This window comes from Chiloscyllium punctatum, chromosome 26 (assembly GCF_047496795.1).
Source record: "Chiloscyllium punctatum isolate Juve2018m chromosome 26, sChiPun1.3, whole genome shotgun sequence".
In the NCBI taxonomy this organism is placed as follows: Eukaryota; Metazoa; Chordata; class Chondrichthyes; order Orectolobiformes; family Hemiscylliidae; genus Chiloscyllium; species Chiloscyllium punctatum.
The window spans coordinates 58,817,475-58,844,368 of NC_092764.1; the positions used below are offsets into that span (position 1 = coordinate 58,817,475).

The 26,894-nt window shown below is 41.7% G+C and overlaps 1 protein-coding gene across 2 annotated transcripts in view; it reads right to left on the minus strand.

The window, feature by feature from the left end:
• The window catches only part of cpne2 (copine II), a 264,882-nt gene that overhangs the window by 184,992 nt on the left and 52,996 nt on the right, over positions 1-26,894 (minus strand). For both annotated transcript variants that reach the window (XM_072547502.1, XM_072547503.1), the window contains 2 exons: positions 11,660-11,749; positions 6,556-6,654 (listed from right to left, as the gene is read on the minus strand). In XM_072547502.1, coding sequence (XP_072403603.1) covers positions 6,556-6,654; positions 11,660-11,749 — 189 coding nt within the window. The remainder of the gene's footprint in view (positions 1-6,555; positions 6,655-11,659; positions 11,750-26,894) is intronic.

Here is a 26,894-nt window from a genome sequence, read left to right on the forward strand (position 1 = left end):
GAGGGAGGAGTGCAGGGTACAGGGGCAAACAATTATGGAAGGGAGGGTTCATCAATTCACAGAGAAGGGCATCAACTTGCATAGGAGGAACCATGTCTCAAGGAGGGAAGTAGTGGGTGGGAGCTGGGGAAGGAGGGGATGCTAATCCTGATCTGCTTCTCACCTTGCTTCAGCCTCTGACTTCCCTGAGCTCTGGGAAAAATCAGGCAGCAGCATGTCAACCTAAGCCTCAATTAAATTGAACCTCAGCACTATACTGAAAGACGATGGTTGGATATAGGACAGATTACGGTGCAAATACAGTTCAGCTTTAGAGTTCGGTTTGAAAGAATGAAGTTATCTGGAGTGACACTATTCTCAGGCTGCAGGCCAAAGTGAGGGAGAATGCAGCAGCCACCAGTATACACTGATCTGATTTACTTTGTCAACCTGGTCATTCCCTTTGAACCATGTTGCCAGTGGCTTATAATTCAAAGATATCCTGACCAACATTTAATTAACCCAAAAGCAATGTCACAAAGACAGATCGTTAGCATATGGAGAGATGTGGGAGTTGGTGTGTACATACTGGCTGCTGCACTTCTTACACTACAACACTTCAAATGTACTCCATTGGATTTCAGAGGATGAGAAAGTCACCATATGATTGTAACTGGTAAATTGCAGTATTTAAAAGGCATCTGGATGGGTATATGAATAGGATGGGTTTACAGGTATATGGTCCAAGTACTGGCAAATGGGACTAGATTAGGTTAGGTTATCTGGTCGGCATGGACGAGTTGGACTGAAGGGTCTGTACATCTCTATAACTCTCTGACTCTTTCTTCACTTGGCCTTATACAATATCTTATGGTGATCAACAGCACAGACACTGAAATAACTAGCTATCATAGAAGTAAATGTGCTTCTGTTGACAACTCAAGCAGCTGCCACAGAGAGGATTATGCTGAAGGAACAAGTTACTGTCTGACAAACAATCACTCTCATCAAAATTGAGAAGGAAACATCACCTATTCGGGGTCTTTATTTTTGTACATGCCTTTTGTGATTTCTTTGTGATCAGACATGTCGTGGCTCAGGATCTTAATTCAGAAAATACTCAATAACTCAATAATTTGGAAGGTGAATTAATGGGGCTTTGAAAAGAGCTTTTCTCAGAGAACTCAAATTTGCCATGGCAACTACATCGGCTTACGTCAGCCTCATTTTGCATTAAGGTCACAGAATAAATTCTTCTCCACATGAAAAGGAGCAATTTTTGATTTTTACTTTTGACCATATTGCATTACCAATCCCACACTGCATTTGCCCTGGTGAGTGAGATACAAACATTACATATCTTTACACTCTTTGTCAATGTAAGGATGTTGCACGTCATAATTGCCCACCACCTCCCTTCCACTTTATCCTTTATTAACTCCTACCCTGTTGTGTCATGGTAGCTTTATCATGGGGATACTGTAAATCAGTCTAACAATTTTTGACACTTAATCCATCTTCCAACATACTGGAGTAAGCTTTTCCTGTACACAATGCTCTTTGTAAGAGAATGTGCAGGATTGAGAATTGTAACGGTGAATTACATACATTGCGGCAATTTCTTATAATTGATGGTTTCTTACAGTTCAACTGCACTTTGAGTTGAGAAATTATTGTGTGCAATTTAAGTCTACAATTCCTTCTGTCTGCTATTTTAATGCAAGTGTAAGTTCAATTATTTTAAACTTTGCAAATATCCAAGTTGAGAGTTTTTCCTATAAACATATAAAACATTTGTTTGGCTAAAATGATCAGCTGCAGTATCTCAGCTTCAGTCCAAAAAGACTAGGCGAAAGTGAGGACTACAGATGCTGGTGCTCAGAGTCTTCAGAAGGGCTTTTGACCGAAACAACGATTTTCCTGCTCCTCGGATGCTGCCTGACCTGCTGTGCTTTTCCAGCACCACTCTAATCTAGACTTCAGTCCAAGAAGTGACCATTAATAAGTAAAAGCGCTTTTTATTGTAGGGACTGTTATAGGACCATCACAATAGGACTTAGCCACATTAAATTTCATGTATTATGTTCGGAATAGGATCCTCAGCCTTCCAAAACAAGACCGGGTACAATACTCTGAAATTGTCTCCACCACAGGGTAAGTCACATGTTCACAGTCCTGTCCCCATCATTTGATTCTGGATCTGGCAAGCCAGCCCTGGCGGAAACCCTGTGTGTGACTATGTTTATGTTGGAGACTCCGCACACCATCATGGTCCACACAATCTTGCCAGGTTGGCAGTCAGATTTTGATAGCAAAACGAGCAGGAACACTTCGCCCGCTGCAGGCTTCTTCTGCCCTCGCAGCCAGTGAGACGCACAGTCTTTCATCATCTTGCCAACTGTTCGGGTCATTGTGGGCACCCTTTTGTCTGGTATTTCTTGTCAACCTTGGTGGGCCTATCAGGAAGAAAGGAGCCCCATCTCCACCAAGGGATTGCTCAAAGGATCGCTGGAGATCTCTACCCTGCCAAGTTGGCAATCGATGCAGGGCCACCTTAACTGGGCACCTTACAGCAGTTACGCCCCAGAAAGGTATAAAATAAATCCTTGAGCATAGGAGCTGGGAGGTCATACTTCAGCTGTACAAGTCATTGGTTAGGCCACTTTTGGAATACTGCATTAAATTCTAGTCTCCCTGATATAGGAGAGATGTTGTGAAACTTGAGAAGGTGCAGAAAAGATTTACAAGGATGTTGCCAGAGTTTGTGGGGATAGGAAGAGGCTGAATAGGCTGGGGCTGTTTTCTCTGGAGTGTCGGAGGCTGAGGTTTATAAAATTATGAGGGGCATAGATATGGTGAGAAGTCATGATCTTTTCCCCTGGTGTAGGAATAACAAAACTAGAGGGCACAGGTTTAAGGTGAGAGGACCAAGAACTCAAAGGGACCTAAGGGGCAACTTTTTCAAGTAGAGGGTGGTGTGTGTATGGAATGAGCTGCCAAAGGAAGTGGTGGAGACTAGCACAAATACAGTATTTAAAAGGTATCTGGATGGGTATATGAGTAGGAAGGGTTAAGTGGCATATGGCCCAAATGCTGGCAAATGGGACTAGGTTAATTTAGGATATCTGGTCGGCATGGACAAGTTGGACCAAAGGGTCTGTTTCCGTGCTGTACAAATCTATGACAAAGTGACCCTGAGCCTGAGAAATCAATCAAGAGGATCACGAATGTGGCCCTTCCTCAGGCAGGGCCTTGCTGACGTTTCATCACCATAGCAACCGATCAGACATTTCTGTCGCTATGATATTTGCCTGGCACTGTAAAAATGATTATTTAATAGAAGAAAACATTAAAAAGAGAAAAAGCCAGGTAATTTTGTGGCCATCTTTTCTGCTGCTCCCAGCCCAAACCTTACAAACTATTTCCGCCATTCCTTGTGGTTCAGACACCAGTTTCAACTCAGTTAACAGTCAGGCTGAGATCCAGTGAAGGCCACCAAAAGGCCAGAGACCAGTCATGGGATGTTGGATCAGCACAGGTTCAGTTCTTACCAAGGTTATAAGAATATATACCAAGTAAAGTAAGAAGGCCAAATAAAGGAAAGGAAAACTGAAAATAGAACAAAAAGTAGAAAACTCAGTAAGAGAAACACCAACAGGAGAGAGGGGACAAGGATGTATCAGCTACTTGTTATGCAATTTGTACCTCATTTGGAATTTGACAGCTCTGCTTCAATTGTTTTACTGAAAAATACGTTCATTTATTGGTGGTTATTTGTTGCTGAAATACATAAGGTTTGATCTGTGTGCATTAGGTGTAGGGAAAACATAACTGACTTCAAGGATTCAGTATTGTTTCACACAGGGGAAATGTCTTCCCACGTGATATTGCCAATACAGAAGATACAAAAGATTATGGTAACAGAACCATGGCATTAGGAAGAATAGATGAGATTGTGTCCAACATTTGGCTATGGACCTGTCAAATCTGAGCTTGTGGTATCATGACTGATGAATAAATTCCTAGTCAACATCATAGTCTGTGAAATTCCAACTCAAAATTATCTTTGCAAACAAATTTCCATCCAGATGAGTACTATTTAAATTGTTACAGAGCAGAAGGAGGCCATTTGGTCCATTATGTTGGTGTCATCTGTACAAATGAACACTTTATCTGATGCCATTCTCCCCCCCTCTCCCCTACACACTTGCCCTTTCCAGATAACAATCCGGTTCTCTGTTGAATGCTTCAATTGAACTCAGGCAGGATATTCCAGACCTTAACCACTCACTGAAAGGAAAATATTTCCCTCATATCAATTTTGTTTCTATACTCTTTACTTTAAATTTGTGCCCTCAGATTCTTGATTCCTTCATGAGTTAAAGCAGTTTTTCCCTTGCTATTTTGTTCCAACCCCTTCAAGGCTTGAATAATTGAGTCAAATCTTCTCTCTTTTCTCCAGGGAAAACAGTTCTAAGTTCTCCAGTCTCTTTTCATGATTGAAGTTCCTCATTCATGGAATCACTCTTGGGAATTGTCTCTGCACTGTCTGATACTATCACATCCTTCCTAAAGTGCGGTTCCTCAAATTGGACATAACACTCCATCTAAAACCAAACTCGTGTTTGTACGATTTCAATGTAACCTTCATGCCCTTGCACTCTAGTCCTTTATTAATAAAGCTGAGGAGTTTATTGACCTCACAACTTGGCCTGCCCCCAAAAATAAAAAAGACACACGTACAATCAAGTGCCTCTACTTCTGCCACAGTGAGAGGTAACTTTGTTAAAACTAAAACCAAAGAAACTATCATCTATCAAACTAGATTTCCATCTGGGGTCTGATTTGTCCAGTAATAAGATCAGCTAGAATCAAAACAACATACACCAAACAACTGGACTACCCTCATCAATCCACCTCAAAATACTCCAACAAGTTAGTTAAACACAATTCTCCTGCAAGAAATTAATATTTCTTTTATTTACCCACATTCATCCCTGTGATGATTAATTTTGTCCCAAATTATTGTTGCTAAATGTTTTCCCATCACCAAAATTAAACTGACTCCTACAGTTGCTGGGATTATCTTTATACCCTTTATTGATCAGGATTTTACACTCTTTATTGCAATTCCCCAGGCCTCTGTCAACACCCCATGTCTAAGATAGAATACAAAATTGTGACCAGTGCCTCTGCAATTTCAACACTCCCTTCATTCCATATCCTTGGATGTACCTCATCAGATCCTGGTGCCTCCTGATGAAGGGCTTTGGCCCGAAATGTCGATTTTCCTGCTCCTCGGATGCTGCCTGACCTGCTGTGCTTTTCCAGCACCACTCTAATCTAGACTCTGGTTTCCAGCATCTGCAGTCCTTGTTTTTACCTAGATCCTGGTGCCTCGTCTACAGTCAGACTATCTCATACCCCCTCCTAATCAACCTCAATCCCTTCTGGTGAAATACCTCCTTTTTCATCACCATCTGGGTAATGTAATCCTCCTTTACAAATGCAAATACAAAGTATTCATTTAATTCCTCCTCCTTATCCTACATGTACAAACACTCTTTTTGGTTCCTAACTGGCCCCCTCCTTCTTTTACCACTTGTGTACTATAGATGTTCTGATGGAAAGCTTTGAGATTTATATTTATGTTCGCTGCTAGTCTCTTTTCATACTCTCTCGTTGCTCCTCTTATTTGCATTTTCACTGCCCCTTTGAACTCTTTACATTCACCCTGGGTCTCTCCATTGTATTTTCCTTTCTGACATTTATTATAAGCTCACTATTTCTTCTTTATTTTAATTGCTCATTCAAGGGACTGTATCTGACTACTTCTGAGCAAATATTGTGTTTGGATTACCTCCTTGCTGATGGTCATCCATTGTTCTCCTGCTAATCTTTCACGTCATTTGAGTGAAATTCTAAAACTATTTTAATTTATTTATTTGCACTTGCTTTGAATTTATTCAACTCGGATCTATGCTTACCCCATTGAAGCTAGCTTTTCTCCAATTAATTATTCTTACTCTCAATTGTTCTTTGCCCTTTTCCATAGTCTGCTTTGGCTTAATGTTAGTATGATTACTGTCCCCTCAAGTTTCCTACTAACATATGATTCATTTAGCGAATATCTTTCTCAGGAACAGGTCCAACGTTGCCTCTTTTAAGTAAATACAGTACAAGTTTGAAAGTATTCAGAGTTAAAAATCACACAACACCAGGTTATAGTCCAACAGGTTTAATTGGAAGCACACTAGCTTTCGGAGCGTCGCTCCGAAAGCTAGTGTGCTTCCAATTAAACCTGTTGGACTATAACCTGGTGTTGTGTGATTTTTAACATTGTACACCCCAGTCCAACACCGACATCTCCAAATCATGACTACTATCAGAAAGTATTCATGTTACTGATGTGAACTGTGAGCTTTCCCACCAGAAACCAAAGCACCCTGTACCAGAATATGCACAGCAACATGACTATATTGCAGGATCCCAACCCCTAATGGAGAAATCCAAAACCAGACCAGAGTATTACCAAGCTGACAACTAGAGAGGTGCCATATAGCCAGCCATTCGTACCTCCATCGAGTTGCTTGCTTCAGACATCTTGGAAACTGTTGTCTGGCTCTCTCCGATAAAATCATGTCCACCATCATTATCATAATCATAACAAAGAATCTGGTAGAGGAGAAAGACAAATGCAGTATATTAACATCTGAACTGCGACCAAATACAGATTAAAAAGAACGATTCATTCATGAGATTTGGGTTTTGTTGGCTAGGACAGCAATTTTTTCCCATCCCTAATTGCCCTGCAGAATGTCATCTTATACTGTCGCAGTCCTTGTGCTGTAGGGACACCCACCATGCTATTAAGGAGAGAGATCCAGGCTCTTGACCAAGTGACAGTGAGGGATTGGTGATAAAGTTCTACGTCAGGCTGATGTGTGACTTGGAGGTGAAGATGGTGTTGGCGTTCCCATGTACCTGCTGCTCTAATGGTGGAGGTCCCGGGTTTGGGAGGTGCAGTCAAAAGAGTCTTGATGAGCTGCTGCAGTGCGTGGTGTAGATGGTACACACTGCTGCCACTGTGTAACAGAATGGTTGAGGAAATGAAGGTTGAAGGTGATAGAGATGGAGTCATTCAAGCAGCCTGCTTTGTCCTGAATGGGAAGTTTCCTGAGTGCTGTTGGAGCTGCATTCACCCCCACACCAGGGTAGCGGGGAGTATTCCATTACACTCCTGACTTGTGCCTTGTAGAGTTTGGACAGTCTTTGGGGAATCAGGAAGTGACTTACTCGCTGTGGTATTCCTAATCTCTAGCCTGCTCTTGTAGCCACTGTGTTTATAGGGCAAGTCCAGTTCAGTTTCTGATGAATGGGAACTCCCAGAATTTATATAGTGGGGATTCTGCGATGGTAAAGCCATTGAACAAACTAAAAATTACATTTCAAAAAATGAAAACTTTCATAAATGCTGAGCCTGCGTAGTTGATGCAAAAGCAGTTTTGGAACCCACTTTACAGTTTATGTCATTTGCTTTGCACTATTTCATCCATTTTTATAGTGAATATAATGGCACAAAACATAGCTATTCTGCTCACTAAGCCTCTGCTAACTATTTGATTGAAGTATTCAATTAATCCCGCTTCCCCAGTCTTCCTCATATCCCTGTGAATCGTACTCTTTGATACACTTATCCAATTTCCTTTTGCAAGTTCTTTCCCACCAGCCTTTCAGGCATTACATTCCAAATCACAATAACTCACCTTATGTCACCTTGATTCTAATCTATTAAATCTGTGAGCTCTCATTTACTGGCCCTCCCTGACACTGAATACAGTTTTCTCCTAATGTACTCCACTGGAACCTTCCATCTAGCCATTATTGTTTGCCTCATTTCACAGGGGAGGCGAGAGGGCATTCTAAGCTTTATGCTTATTTCCCATTTCCCAGGCAGTGCTACCCAGGTGTTCCATCCTTCAGTAAAATGCAGTGGGAAGGAAGGGCACATCATGAGATGTTCAACTGAGACTTTGGAGAGCTCTTCAGGCACATTTTTAATGACCTTACCGCTGGGCTAGAAGGCCCAGGTTCAAGTCCCTTCTGCTCCAGAACTGTTTCATAACATCCCTGAATAGAGTGAATGGGAATATTGGATCTGAGATCCCATTTACCCTCTTACAACAAAATTCAAAGAAAAACAGAGAAGCCACAATGTGGATGCTCTGGCTAAGATTTAGCACTCAACCAGCATCACAAAAACAGATTACTTGATGCTTGCAAAATTAGTATTTTCTGGAAGTTTGTTTGCCCAAATTGGCTGCTCTGTTTCCTACACTACAACACTGAATATGCAAGATCGCAATATCTTTCTCTAAACCAGCACAAAATCTTTCATTACTGGGGACAGGATAGAGCAGGGGTGCTGTTCCAGAGCTAGTCTGGAGAGTCTGGGCCTGAGACTCCATCCCCATTGGGGTTGTCGCGCAGTGAGTGTTGCTTCGCTAGTCAGGAACATTCTGCCATGAATCCTCCAGCAGCCTGATCACTGCATCAATCCAACTGGGAAGGCTCATTTTTGTATAACTATTTTTGTAAAATAAGCATGATTGCTTGTGGAATGCTCAGCTGACAGGGAAAGAGGAAAATGGACGCTGAGGCATATGAGATTGATGTTAAGTTATATCTATTCTCAGCTCAGCTCTGATCCATGTCTGTGATGAGAGCGGAGTGACTCTCTTAAACCACTGGAACATAGCCTTTGGCAATGATCTTTGCGTCCTCAATGTCCACTGGAGTAATGACAGATGATTGGAGGATGGCAAATGTTATTCCCTTGTTCAAGAAAAGGAATAGGAATAACCCTGGGAATTAAAGACCAGTCAGTCTTACATTAGTGGTGGACACATTATTGGAGGGGATTCTGACAGACAGGATTTATGGTAATTTGGAAAAGCATAGCTTGATTAGAGATAGTCAGCATGGCTTTGTGAGGGGTAGGTCATACATCACAAGTCTTACTGAATTCTTTGAGGATGTGACAAAACACATTGACGAAGGTAGAGCAGTAGATGTGGTGCATATGGATTTTAGCAAGGCGTTTGCGAAGAGTCCCCATGGTAGCCTCATTCAGAAAGTAAGGAGGCATGGGATACAGGGAAATTTGGTTGTCTGGATACAGAATTGGCTGGCCCATAGAAGACAGAGGGTGATAGTTGATGGAAAGTATTCAGCCTGGATCCCGGTGCCCTGTGGTGTTCCACAGGGATCAGTTCTGAGATCTCTGCTCATTGTGATTTTTATAAATGACTTGGATGAGGAAGTGAAGGGGTGGATTAGTAAGTTTGCCAATGACATGAAAGTTGATGAGTTGTGGATAGTGTGTGTGTGTATGTGTCTGGGGGGGGGGGGGGGGGGGCTGTTGTAGATTGCAACAGGACATTGACAGGATGCAGAGCTTATAAGTGGCAGATGAAGTTCAACCTGGAAAAGTGTGAAGTGATTCTCTTTGGAAGGTAGAATTTGAATGCAGATTATAGGGTTAAAGGCAGGATTCATAACAGTGTGGAGGGACAAAGGGATCTTGGGATACCTGTCCATGGACTCCCTCAAAGTTTCCGCCCAAGTTGATAGGGTTATTGAGAGGCATATGGTGTATTGGCTTTCATTAGCTGGGGGATTGAGTTTAATAGCCGTGAGATTATGCTGCAGCCCTGTAAAGCCCTGGTTAAATCGAACTTGGAATATTGTGTTCAGTTCTGGTCACCCTATTGTAGGAAAGATATGGAAGCCTTAGAGAGGAGATTTACCAGGATATATCTTATGAAGGAAAATTGACGGAGGTAGAGCTTTTCTCATTGGAGCGAAGAAGGATGAGAGGTGACTTGATAGAGGTGTACAAGATACAAGACGCATAGACAGAGTGGATGGCCAAAGACCTTTTCCCATGGCGGAAAAGGCCATCATGAGGGGACATAATTTTAAGGTGATTGGAGGAAGGTTTAGGGGAGATGTCAGAGTTGGTTCTTTACACAGAGAGTGGTGGGTCTAAGGAATGCACTGCCATCGGTGGCAGTAGAGTCAGACACATTAAGGACATTTAAGCAACTCTTGGATAGGCACATGGATGAAAGTAAAATGAAGGGTATGTAGGTTAGTTTGATCTTAGAGTAGGATAAAAGGTCGGCACAACATTGAAGTCTGAAGGGCCTGTACTCTACTGTGCTGTTCTATGTAACAGTAGTGGGCCATTCCATTTTTTGAGCCTGATCTACTACTCAATTAGATTGAGGATGATTTATTTCTAAATTCAGTCTTCTTCCCTTGATTTAACATCCCTTAAGTTGCTCACTGAACAAAAATTCCTCAGGTGTAGTTTGGAAATTTTCAATTCCCAACCAGTCTCAAAGCCCTTTTGGGGGAAGGGAGCTCCACATTTCCGAGGTGACAGGAAGCTGATCAACATCACCTACGTGTGGTGTATCGGTGAACAAGTTAGTCATGAGTTGGTGTTGCTTGGTAGCATTTCTGATTATGCTTTCAAACGCTTTACTGACAGCTGGGGATGGAAGGGTAGACTAATGGGCAGTAATTAAAGGAGAAAATTCCTGTTCTTGTTGATAAGAAATACCTGAGCAATTTGTTACCTCACTGTGGTGGGTGGCACGGTGGCACAGTGGTTAGCACTGCTGCCTCACAGCGCCAGAGACCTGGGTTCAATTCCTGCCTCAGGTGACTGACTGTGTGGAGTTTGCACGTTCTCCCCGTGTCTGCGTGGGTTTGCTCCGGTTTCCTCCCACAGTCCAAAGATGTGTAGGTCAGGTGAATTAGCCATGCTAAATTGCCCGTAGTGTTAGGTAAGGGGTGGATGGTGGGTCGATGTGGACTTGTTGGGCCGAAGGGCCTGATTCCACACTGTAATGTAATCTAAACCGTGGATGCCAGTGTCATAACTATTTTATACGGAGTTAATCTTTGATCCCTTTAAAGGGCGTGTGCGAGAGAGAGATTTTTGTGTGGGAAGGAAGGGAGAGAGGGAGAGAGCGCAAGAGAGAGAGAGATATAGAGAGATATTTCTCTAGTTTGGAATGTACTGTCTAAGAATCTGGTGAAGGCAGGTTCAATTCAATTAACTCTGGTTCTCTCCACAGATGCTGACTGGTCTGCAGAGTATTTCTGACATTTTAATCACAGACTTCCAGCATCATCGTATTTTTTCTTTTGTATTAGATATTTGTGATGTCTCCAGGAAAGAAGTGAAGAACCGATACCAATCTCATTGGCAATTAGATATGGTTCTCTTGCTGTGGTCACCTCTGCCAACTGTTTCATTCAGACCATATCCTCCTATTGAGGGAGAAATATCTGCCATTAATCAGAGACAGGCTGCTGTCTGCTATTGCCAAAGATAGTGAATATTCTAACGTTAAGCTGACTGTTATGTGAGGAGTGCATGTTGATTGATAGGCAAAAGGGAATGATCTACAGAAATACACACGGTCTGAGTAGAGGCATTGAAAAGCAGCATTGATTGGCGTGTTATAGATCTCTAATCAAAACAGTATCATACATGTTGTCTCCTAGAAGCTTGTATCTTGGGTGTCCATATAATATCCATAAAAACAGCCTAGAACTCAGGGATTGCTTTTAGAGCAGATCATTCATTAGTGACCCAAATTACCTTTATAGTTTTTTCTACATCTCCATTACACAAGGACACTAATGGCATACTAAAAGGCTTCCAGACAGGATCAAGAGTATTCTTTATAACCTGCAAAAGAATTGAGAAAATAGTTAGCAACACCACTGGTAACAGCACTCTAGGAACACTTAGACAATGGCCTCTGTTCAGTCGATTTACAATATCGAATGAGAAAACATGGATGAGCTAAATCAAATAACATTCAACAGTATCTTGTGCGTTACCTTGATATGTCACTGAATTTAGCCTGGGCATAATGAAGCACTTTACTTGAAAAATGTCAGGGTTTTGTGTCTTGGCCTGTGCTAAACTAGTTGGCCTCTCAAGTTTCTATTCCTGCTCAGAATTCCCTTCTGGAATTGCACTGGGCTTGATAGCAACACCCCTGGGATTCCATAGCAAGCAACACCATTGCCTTCATACTTCACACTGAAACAACCTTCATGAATAATGGTCAATTAGAGTGTCCAACATCTGTCAAATCAGCCAGTTACCAACTTCAGGACAGGGAGGGAGGGGTGGGGACAAAGTCGGTGAAGGGATCAAATTTTGTGTTGGTAGCAACAAAGTTATGCTCAGCTAAAAGGAAGAAGGAGAGCTATGTGGTGCAGCAGAAAAACACTGTTTCTCTGTCACTCGGTTTGGGATTTGCTTCCAGTCCAGAATATGACATCAATTATAAATCCGTTTTGGGCCAGCTCAGTTTCCAGCAGACAAAGTAGCACTGTATTCGGACTGGAACATCCCACACTGCCTCAAAGAAAGGCAAAACTGGCCAAAGATTGTTGGAAATGGAAGGGTCACTTTGGTGCAGAGAGGAGATAGCATTTTAAGTCACATCCTGAGTAGCTGTACACTGTATCTCACCCGGACATAATGAGGTTAGAAATTTATCCTGGGCAGAAATGTTAAACAGGCGATGGGCTGACATCATGCTTGTGGGTTCAGTGGAACTAAACAGGAGATGTGCAGTATAACAGTAGGACAATGAAATATTGCCCATTTATGCTAATACAAATTTGTTTCTCATATCATCTGGGATTACTTAGATGCCAGAGAAAAACATTACAATCCTCCTCTTTGAAAGAATTGAGAAACAAATGCGTTTTTCAGCTCAACATTTATCTGATGTAAATGGAAATGAGCTAGGTTCAGAATATCTGGTGACTGTTCAAAGTTCTGTCAAAACTCTTGATTTTCTTCCCTTGGTTTAAGGTGTGAGTCAGTCTGAGCAAACTGCTTCCACATTGCTGTCTTGGCCAGCAAGACTAATTTGGTTAATGTTTCTCCTCAATGTGGAATATTCCATCTAAATGTTTTGGACGAGATCTTGCATAAATAAGACTGCAGACATGGAGGAGTCAAAATTTTTAGAGTCCACCATCTAGGTGCCAATGAGCAGTTGTCCCCCGATCCCCCTTTTTTCATCAGTCGAACATGTGGTTTAGTGATTATCAAATTTTAAGATCAAATTCACAATGCTGCCCTTTCTCCCCCTTCGGGACTGACATGAACTCAATGGGTCAAATGGCCTCCTTCTGTGTCATAATGACTCTAGGCCATTGGTTTGAATGTGGCCCACTCATGAAGGATGAAACTTTCCTCTGCGAGTGACGATCCTGCACAAAATTATTTGGTCATCTCAATTTCTTGTGAGAGAGCATTCGTCATAATTCAAAACAGACAAAGGAAAGCATACTTAGAGGGATGGTTGGTGTGGGAACTTCAGCCATGTACGATGGATGGAGGCTGCACTCTTGAGAGGCAGTGGATGGACCTTTAACCCTGCATCGAACCCATGCTATTGAAAACAAACCAGACTCTGATTTCTCTCCACAGATGCTGCCAGACCTGCTGAGCTTTTCCAGCAATTTCTGCTTTTGTTTCTGATTTACAGCATCCGCAGTTCTTTTGGTTTCCATTCTACCTGAAGCTAAATCGTGGTTCATGTGAACCTGGAGCTCCAAAACTCGAAACTCGTTGTTTTCACCCTCCAAAGCTCAAACAGCCAACCCCTCCAAATATCAACTTCAGGTAAATGGAAGTAATTTAAATTTTAGCCTTATCCATATAACATAGATCAGTTTTATTTATCAACGTAAGGCAGGGAGAGGTAAGCTATGATGTATGCCAAGCGAGAAAGTGAGATCTGTTTATTGATCATTCCCCATTATAAATATGATTTTATATATTCATTTCAAATGATGGGGTGAAGCAATGAGTATAAAAATAAATCTGCAGCAAAACCAAAAGTGTCTCACTTGACCTTTATAGCAGAGCTTGGAGACAATGAAGTGATTCATATGCAATAAAATCTTTCCACGCAAGCTGTGATTTTAAAAGGCATTTGAGATTGCATGTGTCTGACGTGACACAAATTCTAACCAGGTACATTTGTAATTGTCACATTGAAAATATGCAACCATTCATTATTGCCTCCTCAACATGGGTTATTTGGCATCAGTGCATGATGCCTGTTTTTGCCCTGGTTAACAGGGGTGTGAGAGGGTGTCTGTGCTTTTTTTCCCTGATGCTACGGATAAGCCACAAAATGACGAGTCTAATGCTTCGCTCAATAAAAGCTGGAGAAATTGTTTGAAGAAGCATGCCGCTCAGTGAGCACAGTCAGAAAGGTCTCAGCTCAACTTTTGGATTGGCATGTCTCAGTCAAGCCTCTGTAGTCTGGAGTATTGTTATCAGCTTCACCCTCCAACTCAAAGGACGGGGTTTCAATTACATAAGATCAGCAAGTGGAGGCAGAATTTCCTGTGTACATGCACCACCAGGAGGTACACTTAACTGAAATGTAAAGCAAATACCCATTGTAAAATGTCAAGGAAAGTTAGGTGTAACCATACCAAAACTTCCTTGCCATTTTATGCTCATCTATGGAGCCCAATACCTGAATGCATCTCAGCCGATTGCAATGGCTCTTCTAAAAACTAAACAGCCAGAACCATAAACTCTTGCAATTGCACTGATTCAAAAACAAAATGTTATGTAGGAAAACAAAAGAAAAATCTTGGAATTCCTTTCACAGTTTCAAGCAGGTTTGCTCTGTAATTTCTGTTGCTTTGAATATATTTTTCTGGCATCAGTGCAAGTCTCATTGAAAGTCAAGAAGCATCCATACATCGCTTGTTTTTAAATCATGCAGCATCTAATGAATGATAGTGAGATGGCTTGAAATTTTAATTTTTGCATTTAAAGAAGGAACACATCATGTGCAATCCAGACTCCCTCAGCTCTGATTGCTTCTGCCAACCTTTACATTTTGATATGAGGTCAGCAGGAAAGTTAAGTGTGATTGGACATTGCTGCAATGGGTGTGTGCCATACTATAATTCCGCGATTATTTCCAACGCTGGAAATTCCTCACTCCCAATCATTATCTAATCAGCCCACACGAAAAGTATTCACAACAGGAGATCTTATGATCAGGTTCAACTCCGACAGGTCCCCAGACTCGGTTACTGAGATCCACTCACACCATGGAGGGCAAAGATTACAACTGCCAAAGGAACTGAATTGTTATAACAGCCACAACCTTCAGGAGAGGAAGAGAGATGCTGGGGGAGGAGGTGGAGACCGAGTTTTCCAAGCTATAATTTTTTTCAGCCAAATAAAATCTTGAAGCTTTAAATGCTCATGTTGTAAATAAAGACACCTACACTTAATCGCTATTAAAACTGTGAAAATCAATGCAATTTTTTTTAAGTTCTCAAAAGAGCTCACACACATGAATATTTTGTATATGTTTTGACTGACCTGTGCCTGTAGGAGTCTACAGATACGTTTCAGCGTTGAGGCGGGTGCTGGGAATTGTGTGGGTCAAGGATTTAGCAACTGGTGTTTTACTTCCTCTGGGGATTCGAGTGTGCCAGTGATGCCCTTATATTCTTGGCAGTTTGGTTGAAGTGGGCCACCTTTCGCTGTCAATAGGTGCAAAGCTAGTGCAGCTGATGTTGAGTGAGCTTCCCAGAACAGAGCCCAGATAGTTTGACATTTCTTCAGTCCCAGGTGGAGACCGAAACAGGTCTTGTTCTGAGCGGAATATGTTCCACATGTGCTTCAGCTTATGGAAATGGGCAGGGAGTGCAAAACTGGCCTGAACTCTGCAGCAAAGTGCTCAGTGAATGAGGGCTGGTTCTCAAGGACGGTATCACCAGTCATTATCCTTGTAATCTCCTAGCAAAGTGTAGAAGCAAGCAGCGTGCAACAATGTCCATATGGAGGTGTTTCTCTGGCTGTAGAGTTTACGTGGCATGAAGGGGAGAAATTTATGGAGTTGAGAGTGGAATATTGTGTCTGTAATTAATGATATTGATGTCTAATCTCTGGATTTTCCTCCTTAAACCTCTCTGACGACTTAGCACTCTTTTAAATTGATGCATAAAGCTTACTAGGCTTATGGTTATCTGCCTTAATATCTCATAGATTGCCTATACTGTGGAAAGAGGCCATTTGGCCCATCGAGTCTACACTGACACTCTAATGAGCATCCCACCCTCTTCACCCTGTAACCTTCCATTTACTATGGCTAACCCACCTCGCCTGCACATCCTGAGACATGATAGAACAAGTTACTATGGCCAATCCACCTAACCTGCACCCGGAGGAAACCCACACAGACATTGGGAGAATGTGCAAACTCCACACAAACGGTCATCCGAGGCTGGAATTCAACCTGGTTCTATGAGGCAGCAGTGATAACCACTGAGCCAGAATGCCACCTTATGTGACTCAGTATCAAATTTTCTTTGCAGTACATGGAATGTTTTATTGCACGAAAGGCTCAATGCAGATACAGATTGTTGTTATCGCTGGTTCTGGCACTCATGATTACTGACATTTTACAGTCTCACCCTTTCGTGCACAATGCCCCAGCAGAGTAGCCAAGTAGAAGCCTCACCCAAGAGGCCAAGGCTAGGTGCAGCCGGATCTTCCGTCCACAGATGGGCTTCTATAATCCACAGTGGATGGTAATCAAAACTCCTGACTCTGCATATGGAATCCTTGCCTTCATTTTTATGATTCACTCATAGTTGTTACTAGCTGTCCAGCATTTATTGCCCTTCTTTAGTTTCCCTTGAGAGGTTGGTGGCCTCTCTCCCTTGAGAGGCTGCTGCCTCATAGAACCAGGTTGAATTCCAGCCTCGGATGACCGTTTGTGTGGAGTTTGCACATTCTCCCAATGTCTGTGTGGGTTTCCTCCGGGTGCAGGTTAGGTGGATTGGCCATAGTAACTTGTTCTATAACTACCTTCTTAAACCACTGTAGTCTATGTGTGATTGATAGACCCACAATGCCCTTCAAGAAACAGTGATATATTTCCAAGTCAGGATGGTGAGTGGCGTTCCCATGTACCTGCAGTGCTTCTTGTAGATAGTACACATTGCTGCTACTTAGAATGTCAGTGGTGGAGGGAGTGGATGTGATACCACTCAAGCAGACTGTGTTGTCCTGGATGGTGTCAGGCTTTTTGAGTGTTGTTGGGGTTGCACTCATCCAAGCAAGTGGGGAATATTCCATCAGATTCCTGACTTGCGCCTTGTAGATGGAGGACAGTGTTTGAGGAGACAGGAGATGAGTTCCTGCTGCTGAATTCCTAGCCTCTGACCTGCTCTTGTAGACATTACACAGCGAGTTCTTATTTTGGAAAGCATAGGAAATCATTCAGACAAAAACAATATCCTGCAGATGCTGGAAATATGAAACCAACACAGTGGGTCTAGCAGTATCTGTGGGGAAAGATAAACAGTCAGCATTTCAATTGTATCACTCGTTTTCAGAACTGGTGGGTTCCAAAGAAGAGGCATATCAGATTTCTGTTTCTCTCTTTACTTAAGCTGCTGGGTCTGCTGAGCTTCTCTAGCACTTTCTGACTTTATTCATGGGAAATCACTTTTCCTACTAAATGGAATCTGACTCACCATTACTTACATCCTCATTTTAGTTTGATTGCCATAATAGGCTGATAGAATCTTTGTTTAGTTATTTCAGTGAGTAAGTGAGATGTTGCGTGTTCATCTCCACCAGGAAATCCATAACATGTCCTCTGTACATCAGAAGGAGTATACCCAAAGGACCATGTGGCTCTCCATTGACATTTTATGGCATTACCCCTAATGTATAAATTAAGGCTCGTTAATTCAAATATTTATAGACCTCAAGCTAGTAACAGTTTCTTCAACCACTTCAAAAGTTAACCATTACAGAGTCTGGAGGACTATAGGACAGCAGCTATCTGATATCTTTGTGAACCATCTACTGTCAATTAAAACCAAAAATAAATTCCAAGGAGAAGCATTGTAAAGGTTGCAGTTTATGTGGAACTTGCTAATGATAGACAGGATGGTGAATTGGGCAGAAGCTTGGCAGATAGCAACTAACACTGAAAGTGTCCGGTGATGCTCTGTGGAAAGATAGATCCGGAAAGGCAGAATAGATAAGCAGAGGTATTTTGGTGTCCACACATAGAAGTTTTTGAAGATGACAGGGCAAGTTTATAAGGTGGCTATAAAGAAATAGATCAGTTACTTGGGTTAATAATTACAGAGTTGATATAAAAGCTGAGCGATTACATTATTATATTTTACATTAGTGAAATCATTCGCGGGTCCTCAGGTGAAGTATTGCCAACAATTTTAGGCAGCGCACTTCAAGAAAGAAATATAGGCTTTGGAAAAGATACAAAGAAGGCTTACTGGGACATGGACCTGAAACGAGAGCCTTTGCTGATGAAGAGAATCTGAAGGAATTAGGATGATTTGCCTTGGGCTAGAGAAAGTTAAGAAGGGCCAAGTGAGCAGTTGATGAAAGATTCTGAAGTTGATGGAGGAAATTCTGAAAGTTGATGGTGGAAATTACTTGTTATGAGAAGTGCATCAATATCTAGAAGTCATTGATACAAAACAATTGACAAAAGATATAGAAGGCATGTACAGAGACTGACTTTAACCTAAAACTGTGATAGAAGCCAATTCTATAAATAGTTTTAAAGATGAGTTGAACCGACAAGAGGATAAGGAATGTACCGGGTTACAAGCAAAAAGCAGGGAATATGGGATTAAATGTGACTCCTCTTTTCAAGTATATAATAAAACAAAAAACTGCGGATGCTGGAGATCTGAAACGAAAACAGAGAAATTGCTGGAGAAACTTTGCAGGACTGGGAACACCTTTGGGAAGAAAGCAGAACTGATGAAGAGTCAGTGGACTCGAAACATACTCTGCTTTCTCCACACAGATACTGCTACGTTTCTCCAGCAATTTCTAGTCTTCACGAGGCTCAGTGAAAGCATGAAGGGCCTGAGTAGCTTGTTTGCAATACTACGAGATACTTTGATATGATGAAGTGGGGTGAAAAAAATCCACAACCACTGGAGCCTGACAGGTACATTTGCGCCAAACATCAAGAAAGAAGCGTGTTCTTTTGAAACAGTAGTAACATCCCCCAATTTTGCTCTCACGTCCAGTTGCAAATTTATAATCATTTCTGCAGATGGCCCAAGCTCTCCGTGATCTCTGCTATTTCTAATGAGTAACTGGACCTTGTTTAATGAATAGCCTTTATTTGCAGTTCTTTTAGTCAGTGGGATGCTGCTGAATAATATTAATTTGGTAATTTAAAATGATTTCCTAGTGTGATTTCACATCTGCAAAACTAGAACTTAGAAGGAAATGACTGCATTACACAACACAAACACTAAAGCCATTTCCTTTCCAACACTGAAGACGGAAAGCCGCTTATTTAAACAAATAAATGTTGCCATCTTTTTCTCCCACTCTGTCTCTTACACACACAGTTGGCTGTTTGACTTATTGGGGTCAGGTTATATAAGAGAGATGGTAGGGAGTGCAGTAAAAGGAGCAGGGAGAGACTGGGAGAAAAACAGGAAGGCAACAAGGCAGAGATGAATGGGCAAAGGATTCAGAGTGAGATAAACAGACAGAGGCAGGTTTGAGCTGTATGTGTATTATTGTCAAATGAATTCTGAATTGGTCAGCTGCAGGTACAAATTGGAAGCTGAGCGGTATAATAGAAAACTGTCATAGAGATAAGGGTTAGACTAGTTCAGATTTGGGTCACAAACATCGCTTGGTTACAAAACAGTCAGAACAGAATCAGCAGGAAACAAAATATTTGTATTATTCAAAGAACTATTTTAATGCTGCAACACAATGATGACACAGAGAACATTGCAAATGTTAAGTGTGTTTGCTCAGATTCAAACTGTATGAAAAGGACTGTATTGCCACAACCACCTGATGGAGGAGCTGCACTCCAAAAGCTAGTGCTTCCAAATAAACCTTTTAGACTATAACCTGGTGTTCTGTGATTTTAACTTTGTATTGTTAATAGGACTTGATTACAGAGTAACTACAAGTTGAAATGGGATGAGGAGGTATGTAGACAAATATATGAAACAGTAGGTCTAAAGTAAAAGCTTTAAATATACAGTAACAGACTAGGGTAAACATAGTGAGTATTGTCTTTAAAATGTGTCCAGCACTGCTTTCTAGATCAGTGAATTTTTTTGGTTTAATCATAGAATCCTCACAATATAGATTAAGACCATTCAGCCCATTGAGTCTGCACCAATTGTCCAAAGAGCATCCCACCCTATTTCTGTAATTATGCATTTACTATGGCCAATCCAGCTCACTTGCACACCTCTGGATTATTAGAGGAAATGGGAGCACCCATTGAAACCCACGCAGACACAGGGAGAATGGGCAAACTCCGTATAAACAGTCACCTGAGGCGGGAATTGAACCCAGGTCCCTGACACTGTAAAGCAGTAGTACTAACCAATGTGCCACCACACCACTTTCAGACATATTATGATACAGCCTGGAACAGGAGGAACTTGAAACTTGATCTTCTGGCTCAGGAGGTAGGGTCACTACCACTGCATCACAACAGCCTCACATGGGTGCAACTTTCAAAAATCAGAAACAGATGGAAATACTCCACAGGTAAGGCAGCACCTAGAAAGCCAGCTCCACAAGCAAATACCGAGGATTGCAATGCCAGCACTTCCAGAGGTTAGTCATGGCCCAAATCAACTTCAGCCTCTCAGCCTGCCTCAATCCCTTGCAATTTGCCAACTGGCATAGATGCAGAAGCCATCCACACCAGAAGCTATCTCCCTAGTCCGACACACATCCCTGGAACATCTGGACAATAAGGTTACCTACACCTGGCTTCTACTAATCAACTACAGCTCTACCTTCAACACTATCATCCCAACCAAACTGATATCCAAAGTCTGAGTCCTAGGTCTTGGCTCCACCCTCCGCAACTGGATTCTCAACTTCCTGACTCACAGAATGCAATCAGTGAGAATAGGTAACAGCATCTCCTGCATGACAATCCTCTATACTGGTGCCCCACAAAGATGTGTACTCAGCCCCTTACTCTATTCCCTGTAAACTAATGACTGTGTGGCCAAACTTCATCCAAATTCCATCTACACATTCACTGACGACACCACATATAGGTTTCATATCAAGCAATGATGAGACGGAATACAGGAAACAGTTGAAGTGTTTGGTAAGGTAATGTAAAGATAAGACTCTCTCCCTCAATGTCAGCAAAACTGATCATTGACTTCAGGAAGCAGGGAGGAGGGTACGCTCCTATCTATATCATTGGAGCTGAGGTGGAGATGGTCGAGAACATCAAGTTCCTGGAGTGACAATCACCACCAATCCATCTTTGACCACCTAAGGCAGCATAACAATGTCTCTTCTTCTTCAGGAAGCTAAGGAAATTTGGCATTCCCATAAGGACCCTCACCAACTTTTACACATGCACCCTAGAAAGCATTCTATCTGGACGCAACATTGCTTGGTACAGCAACTGCTCTGCCCAGGACTGTAAGAAACTGCAGAGAATTGTGAACACAGCCCAGACTATCACTCAAGCTAACCCTCCATCCACTGACTCCATCTGCACTTCTTACTGCCGTGGAAAAGGCATCCAACATCAAAGATCCCTCTCACCCCGGTTACAGTTTCTTCCAATCTCTTCTATCAGGTAGAAGATACAGAAGCTTGAACACATGTACCAACAGGTTCAGGAACACCTTCTTCCCGCTGTCTTGGACTTCTGAACGGGACTCTCAAATTTGAGGTCTAACCATCTTGTCTATTGTGCACCTTATCTGCAGCCTTAACTTTGTATTCCTCGCTCTGTTCAATCACCCTGTGATCCTTTCGTAGGGTATGCTCTGCCTGTGCTCCAGGCAAAACATAACTTTTCACTGTATCTGGGTAAACCTGACAATAATAAATCAAATCAAAACTTTTAACTTCAAAATGTAGGCGACCTGCACATTGGCAAACCCAGCAGAGAAACCTTGCAGAAACTTCTAACCTGTTGACTGTAGTTTCCATATTAATGGTATGAAAATACTATCGTGTTAATATATTAATCAATGATCAAGACGAATAACTATAATTGTAAAAGAATTGAAACAGCAACTTTGTGGAATTAAGATATTTTCTAACGTGGATGTCTGGCGCAAATAATAAAATGGCTTTTATACATTCAACTCTCTGACTTCTTAGACAAAACTTGAATTCTCTTGACAAACCTTTGATGCATTTAGTTAGAAATAAACTTTAACAGCAATAAAGGTTAGCCCGACATTCAAAGTGCTGAATTCATGCAACTGGATTATGTTGGATTACTCAACTGATAACCACATCTCACAATACTCCACCCAGATCAGTCCTGAAAGCTCCTAACTGCTCCAACATTCACCCATTAGGGAAACTGAGTCCCCGATATTCGCTGGTCTTTGAATAAGAACATACTTCTTAATTTTCCTCCTCAAGCACAAAGTTCAAATTCTAAGATGGTGCTTCCATTATTTCCTCCCACAGTCCAAAGATATGCAGGTTAGGTGGGTTGGCCATGCTAAATTGCCCCATAAGGATGTGCATGCTTAGTGGATTAGGCATAGAAAATACAAAGGTTGTGCAGTGGGGAGTAGGTCCAGGTAGGATGTTCTTTGGAGGGTCAGTGTGAACACGATGGGTCAAATGGCCTGCTTCCTCACTGTAGGGATTCTATAATGCTCCCAGGACACATTTAAGAGGCGAATATTGTGTGTTGGGACTGATAGAATTATATATGAGTGTGCATAAAAATTGCAAAAACTCATGAACTGTCAATCTCATTGGAATTGGCAAAAATAACCAGAAAAGCTGTCAGATGGAACTGTAAAAAAATGTTCTGGTGTTTTAAAACACCTGCCCTTCAAAATAAATGTCGGGAGTATTCCAGAAATCTGAAGAATCAATACAGTATGATTGGTTTCACAAACTTCTGTAATCACATTAGGATGTCTGCCATTTCAGTTTTAGGGACAACTAAGCATGGTTAGAGACTCTATGAAGTGCAACTATGAATTTCAAAGGTTGCAATGTTACAGATTATGCACCTGAATGGAATGTTTGCAGGTATGAAAGATTATATTGTTGAAGGAAATAAAATTGTGAATATTTTATTTAATGGAAGTTTTCTTTTAACATAGTGAACTCTAGTGAACTTTATTTCCTTTCTGTATAGATTCTGAGGTCTGTCCATGGTGAATAGTAGGTGAGTTGGCCGGAAGGTGCAGAGACAAACAGTGGTAGGTGATATTTATGGGCTGACATGAGTTGGCATAAGACTATAAAGAGTCATTATGTGGTGGGCAGGGGTCATGCAGGATATAATAGGATTATGGGTGGTGGGCAGAGGAACATAGGTGATATAAAAGGCCATTAGAGTGGGAAGGGGGACATACACTGGCATGGAGTTCATGAATCATTATGGATACAGAGCCACAGAATGGCAAGGACAAAATGAGGCACCGTGGGGGTGTGGAAACGCATACATGGCGAGACTTGGTATGAATTGACTGTGGTTATGTGAACAGCTGTAGGGACTGTGAGGAATAGGGCTGGAGAGTTCTTTTGTTTCATTGTTTGACAAAAAAAATCAACACACTGTTGAAGCATCAAGGGAGACACCATCCAGCCAACCCGCCACCACACCCAGCGACTTGTTCAGGGGTTGTCTGATCTGACTCCCAGGAGCTTCGCCATCCGAGAATGAAAATCCCAACTTCTGGACCACTTTCCATTGGCGTATATTTGCAGAGCTGGGAACTGCCCCAATTCGGTGCTTCCATCACTCATTGAGCATCAACACATTACACGCAGTTGACCATTCTATCCTGAATAAATCCTCAGGAATATCCTCATTACAGTTAAGTTCCTATCTATGGAGGTTGCTGATCATGTAACAGAATCTGTGGTTTTAAGATGTGCATTCATTATTAGGCCAGACCCCACTTGAAAATGAAACTGAATCTTCAGATTTAAGTTGGTTGATAGCCCTTTGATACACCTTTTTCTCTCTCTTTGTTCTTATGCAGTACAATAAAATCTCACATGACAGTGGAATGTATGGAGTAAGGATACAGACTATTATGTGATGGTGATCCTCACAGTACATGCAACCAGCCCATTGTCTCCACCATGGCCACCATTACACAGTCACTGATACTCACACAAAAACCATGCTGACACCATTCAGTCAATATGTAAACCTGAGAGGCTTCTGCACAGGTTATATCATTGGTGTGTTGCTCAGGCTCAGTTAAGACACTAGGTCAAACTCAAAGTGGAATCTTGGATGATACAGCTATCAGCAGCAACCTGTAATCAGTGCAGCTTTACTGCAGTTAGTGACCCAGGAGGTTTGTCAAACTTTAGACAGGCACTCACTGAATGTCTTGGTTTTAACAGAGGAAGGATAGTGATACATCTATTGGGTCAGTGTGCACATAATTCCAAGATGATTCAATGAAGTGTAAACACTTATAATAATTAATGGACTGTGGGCTGTCCACATATAGGAGAAGCTATTTGGGAAAACAATTTCTGCCAGCCTTCCTGCTCTGCGTTCTTTTAGTTCCCCTGCTCATTATAACTTCCAATAGATCACTCAACTGAGGAATCTGTTAATAATTCTTCGTGAAGCAGTTTAATTTATTGAGTATTGTGTAGATTTACATATTGCTACAGTATTTTGTTCCTACTTGACAAATGAGCTCGATACCATTAACAGAGTTGGGTTTTTTTTTTCTACGTTGGTCTTTGCTTCAAAAAAATTAGCTAGAGGATTTATTTATCAAATCTCTTGCCTGCTAAGTTCATGTTTCGATTTGGGAAATAGTGGAGTTAGCAATAGGGCTAGGGTTACAATATCGTTATTGATCAGAGTGACTTGAAGCTAAAGCAGAAGGGCAAAGCTCAAACCAAACTTATCCAAGAGCAGGGTAGCTTCCAACCATTGACTAATCTACTGACAGACAATGTTTTAACTTATACATGTAGAATGGTAAAGTTCCTAAAGGTTACCAATAACTATTGATCTGAACTAGGGAGATGTCAGAGATCGCAAGAAATAGCGAGAAGCAGATGGGACTAAAATTCCACCATAAATGGGCACCAATAAAGGTAGAATATACACCCATATATAGTAAGACAGGACAAATTTCACCACAGAGTTTCTGAAATTTCAAAAGAGCTAGAATATCTCATGATGCTGCAATAAATTTAATCCAAACATTTAACCCAAAATATAAAACCTCTGAAAGTATTCTTGAAGAATTATTGAAAAGTCCCTGCCTGTGAGCCTGCAGCAGATCCTTGCAGGAAATCACAGGAGTCTCAGAGATACAGAAAGGAAGCCAATAATGTTTCACTGTTAATTCCTGCACAGGCTGCAGTCTCTCTCTGCGGCAAGCTGCTCAACAATTTCATCGACTCTCAGTGATTGCAGGATTGTCAGGCTGATTGAGAAGCAGCTCCATACATTAACTACACGAAAAGGATAACGACACGGCTTCCTGTGAATATTGGATTTTTTGTTCCGAAGGGAAGCTGACTAGATAACTCGAGAAATGAAAGATACAATGCAAGTCTCACCACTGGACCACAAACAGCATTAGGACTTGAGCAAGGTGCATTGATTATTCAGTTCATCATGCTCTGTGTCTTTTTTTTTAAGTTTCTAGATTTCTGTACACGAGTTAAGTGGCTGTGGCACTAACAACGGTCAGCAAAACCCAGATGCAATTATTGACACAGGATGACGAATGATGAATGCTGGGAAATTAATGATGGTGAGCTCAAAATCAGCAGATGCAGCTTCTCCTTCTCATTTTAGTTTATATTAACATTCACAACAGCTTGAATCCTTTGGCCCACAAGATATAAATGAAGAGAAACATGACAAGTATCCATTGTTGCTGATGCTGAACTGAACCATTCAAATTCAGCTTTTAATAGAAAGAAGGGGCTTAATTGTCATAGACTCATACAGCCATACAAGATGGAAATAGACGCTTTGGTCCGACAGTCCATACCAACCATGTTCCCAAACTAAACTGGACCCACCTAAGTACGCTTGACCCATATCCCTCCAAACCTCTCTGATTCATGAGCTTATCCAAATATCCACTAAATGTTGTGCGTCATACAGTTGTAGAGATGTACAGCACGGAAACACACCCTTTGGTCCAACTCATCCATGCCGATCAGATATCCCAACCCAATCTATTCCCACCTGCAGCACCCAACGCATATCTCTCCAAACCCTTCCTATTCATATACCCATCCAGATGCCTCTTAAATGTTGCAATTGTATCAGCCTCCACCACTTCCTCTGGCAGCTCATTCCTTACACGTACCACCCTCTGTGTGAAATAGTTGCCCCTTAGGTCTCTTTTATATCTCTCCCCTCTCACCCTCAACCTATGCCCTCTAGTTCTGGACTCCTCCACCCCAGGGAAAAGACTTTGACTTTGTAAGTTTACCCAAATCCATCAATTTCTCTGGCTGTTCATTCCACGCATGAACCATACTGAGCAAAAGAAGTTGCCCTTGTGTCCTTTTTAAATCTTTCTCATCTCACCTTAAAAATATGGCCTCTAGTTTTGAATTGTCCCACCCTAGGGAAAAGATCCTTCTCTTTCACCTTATCCATGCCCCTCATGGTTTTATAAACCCCACTAAGGTCACCCCTCAACCTCCTACGCTCCAGTGAAAAAAGTTCTAATTGTATGTTTGCCCTTTCATGGGTTGCAGATGGCAAGGCCAATATTGATTTCCCTTCCTCGGTTGCCCTTAAGAAAGTGGTGATGAT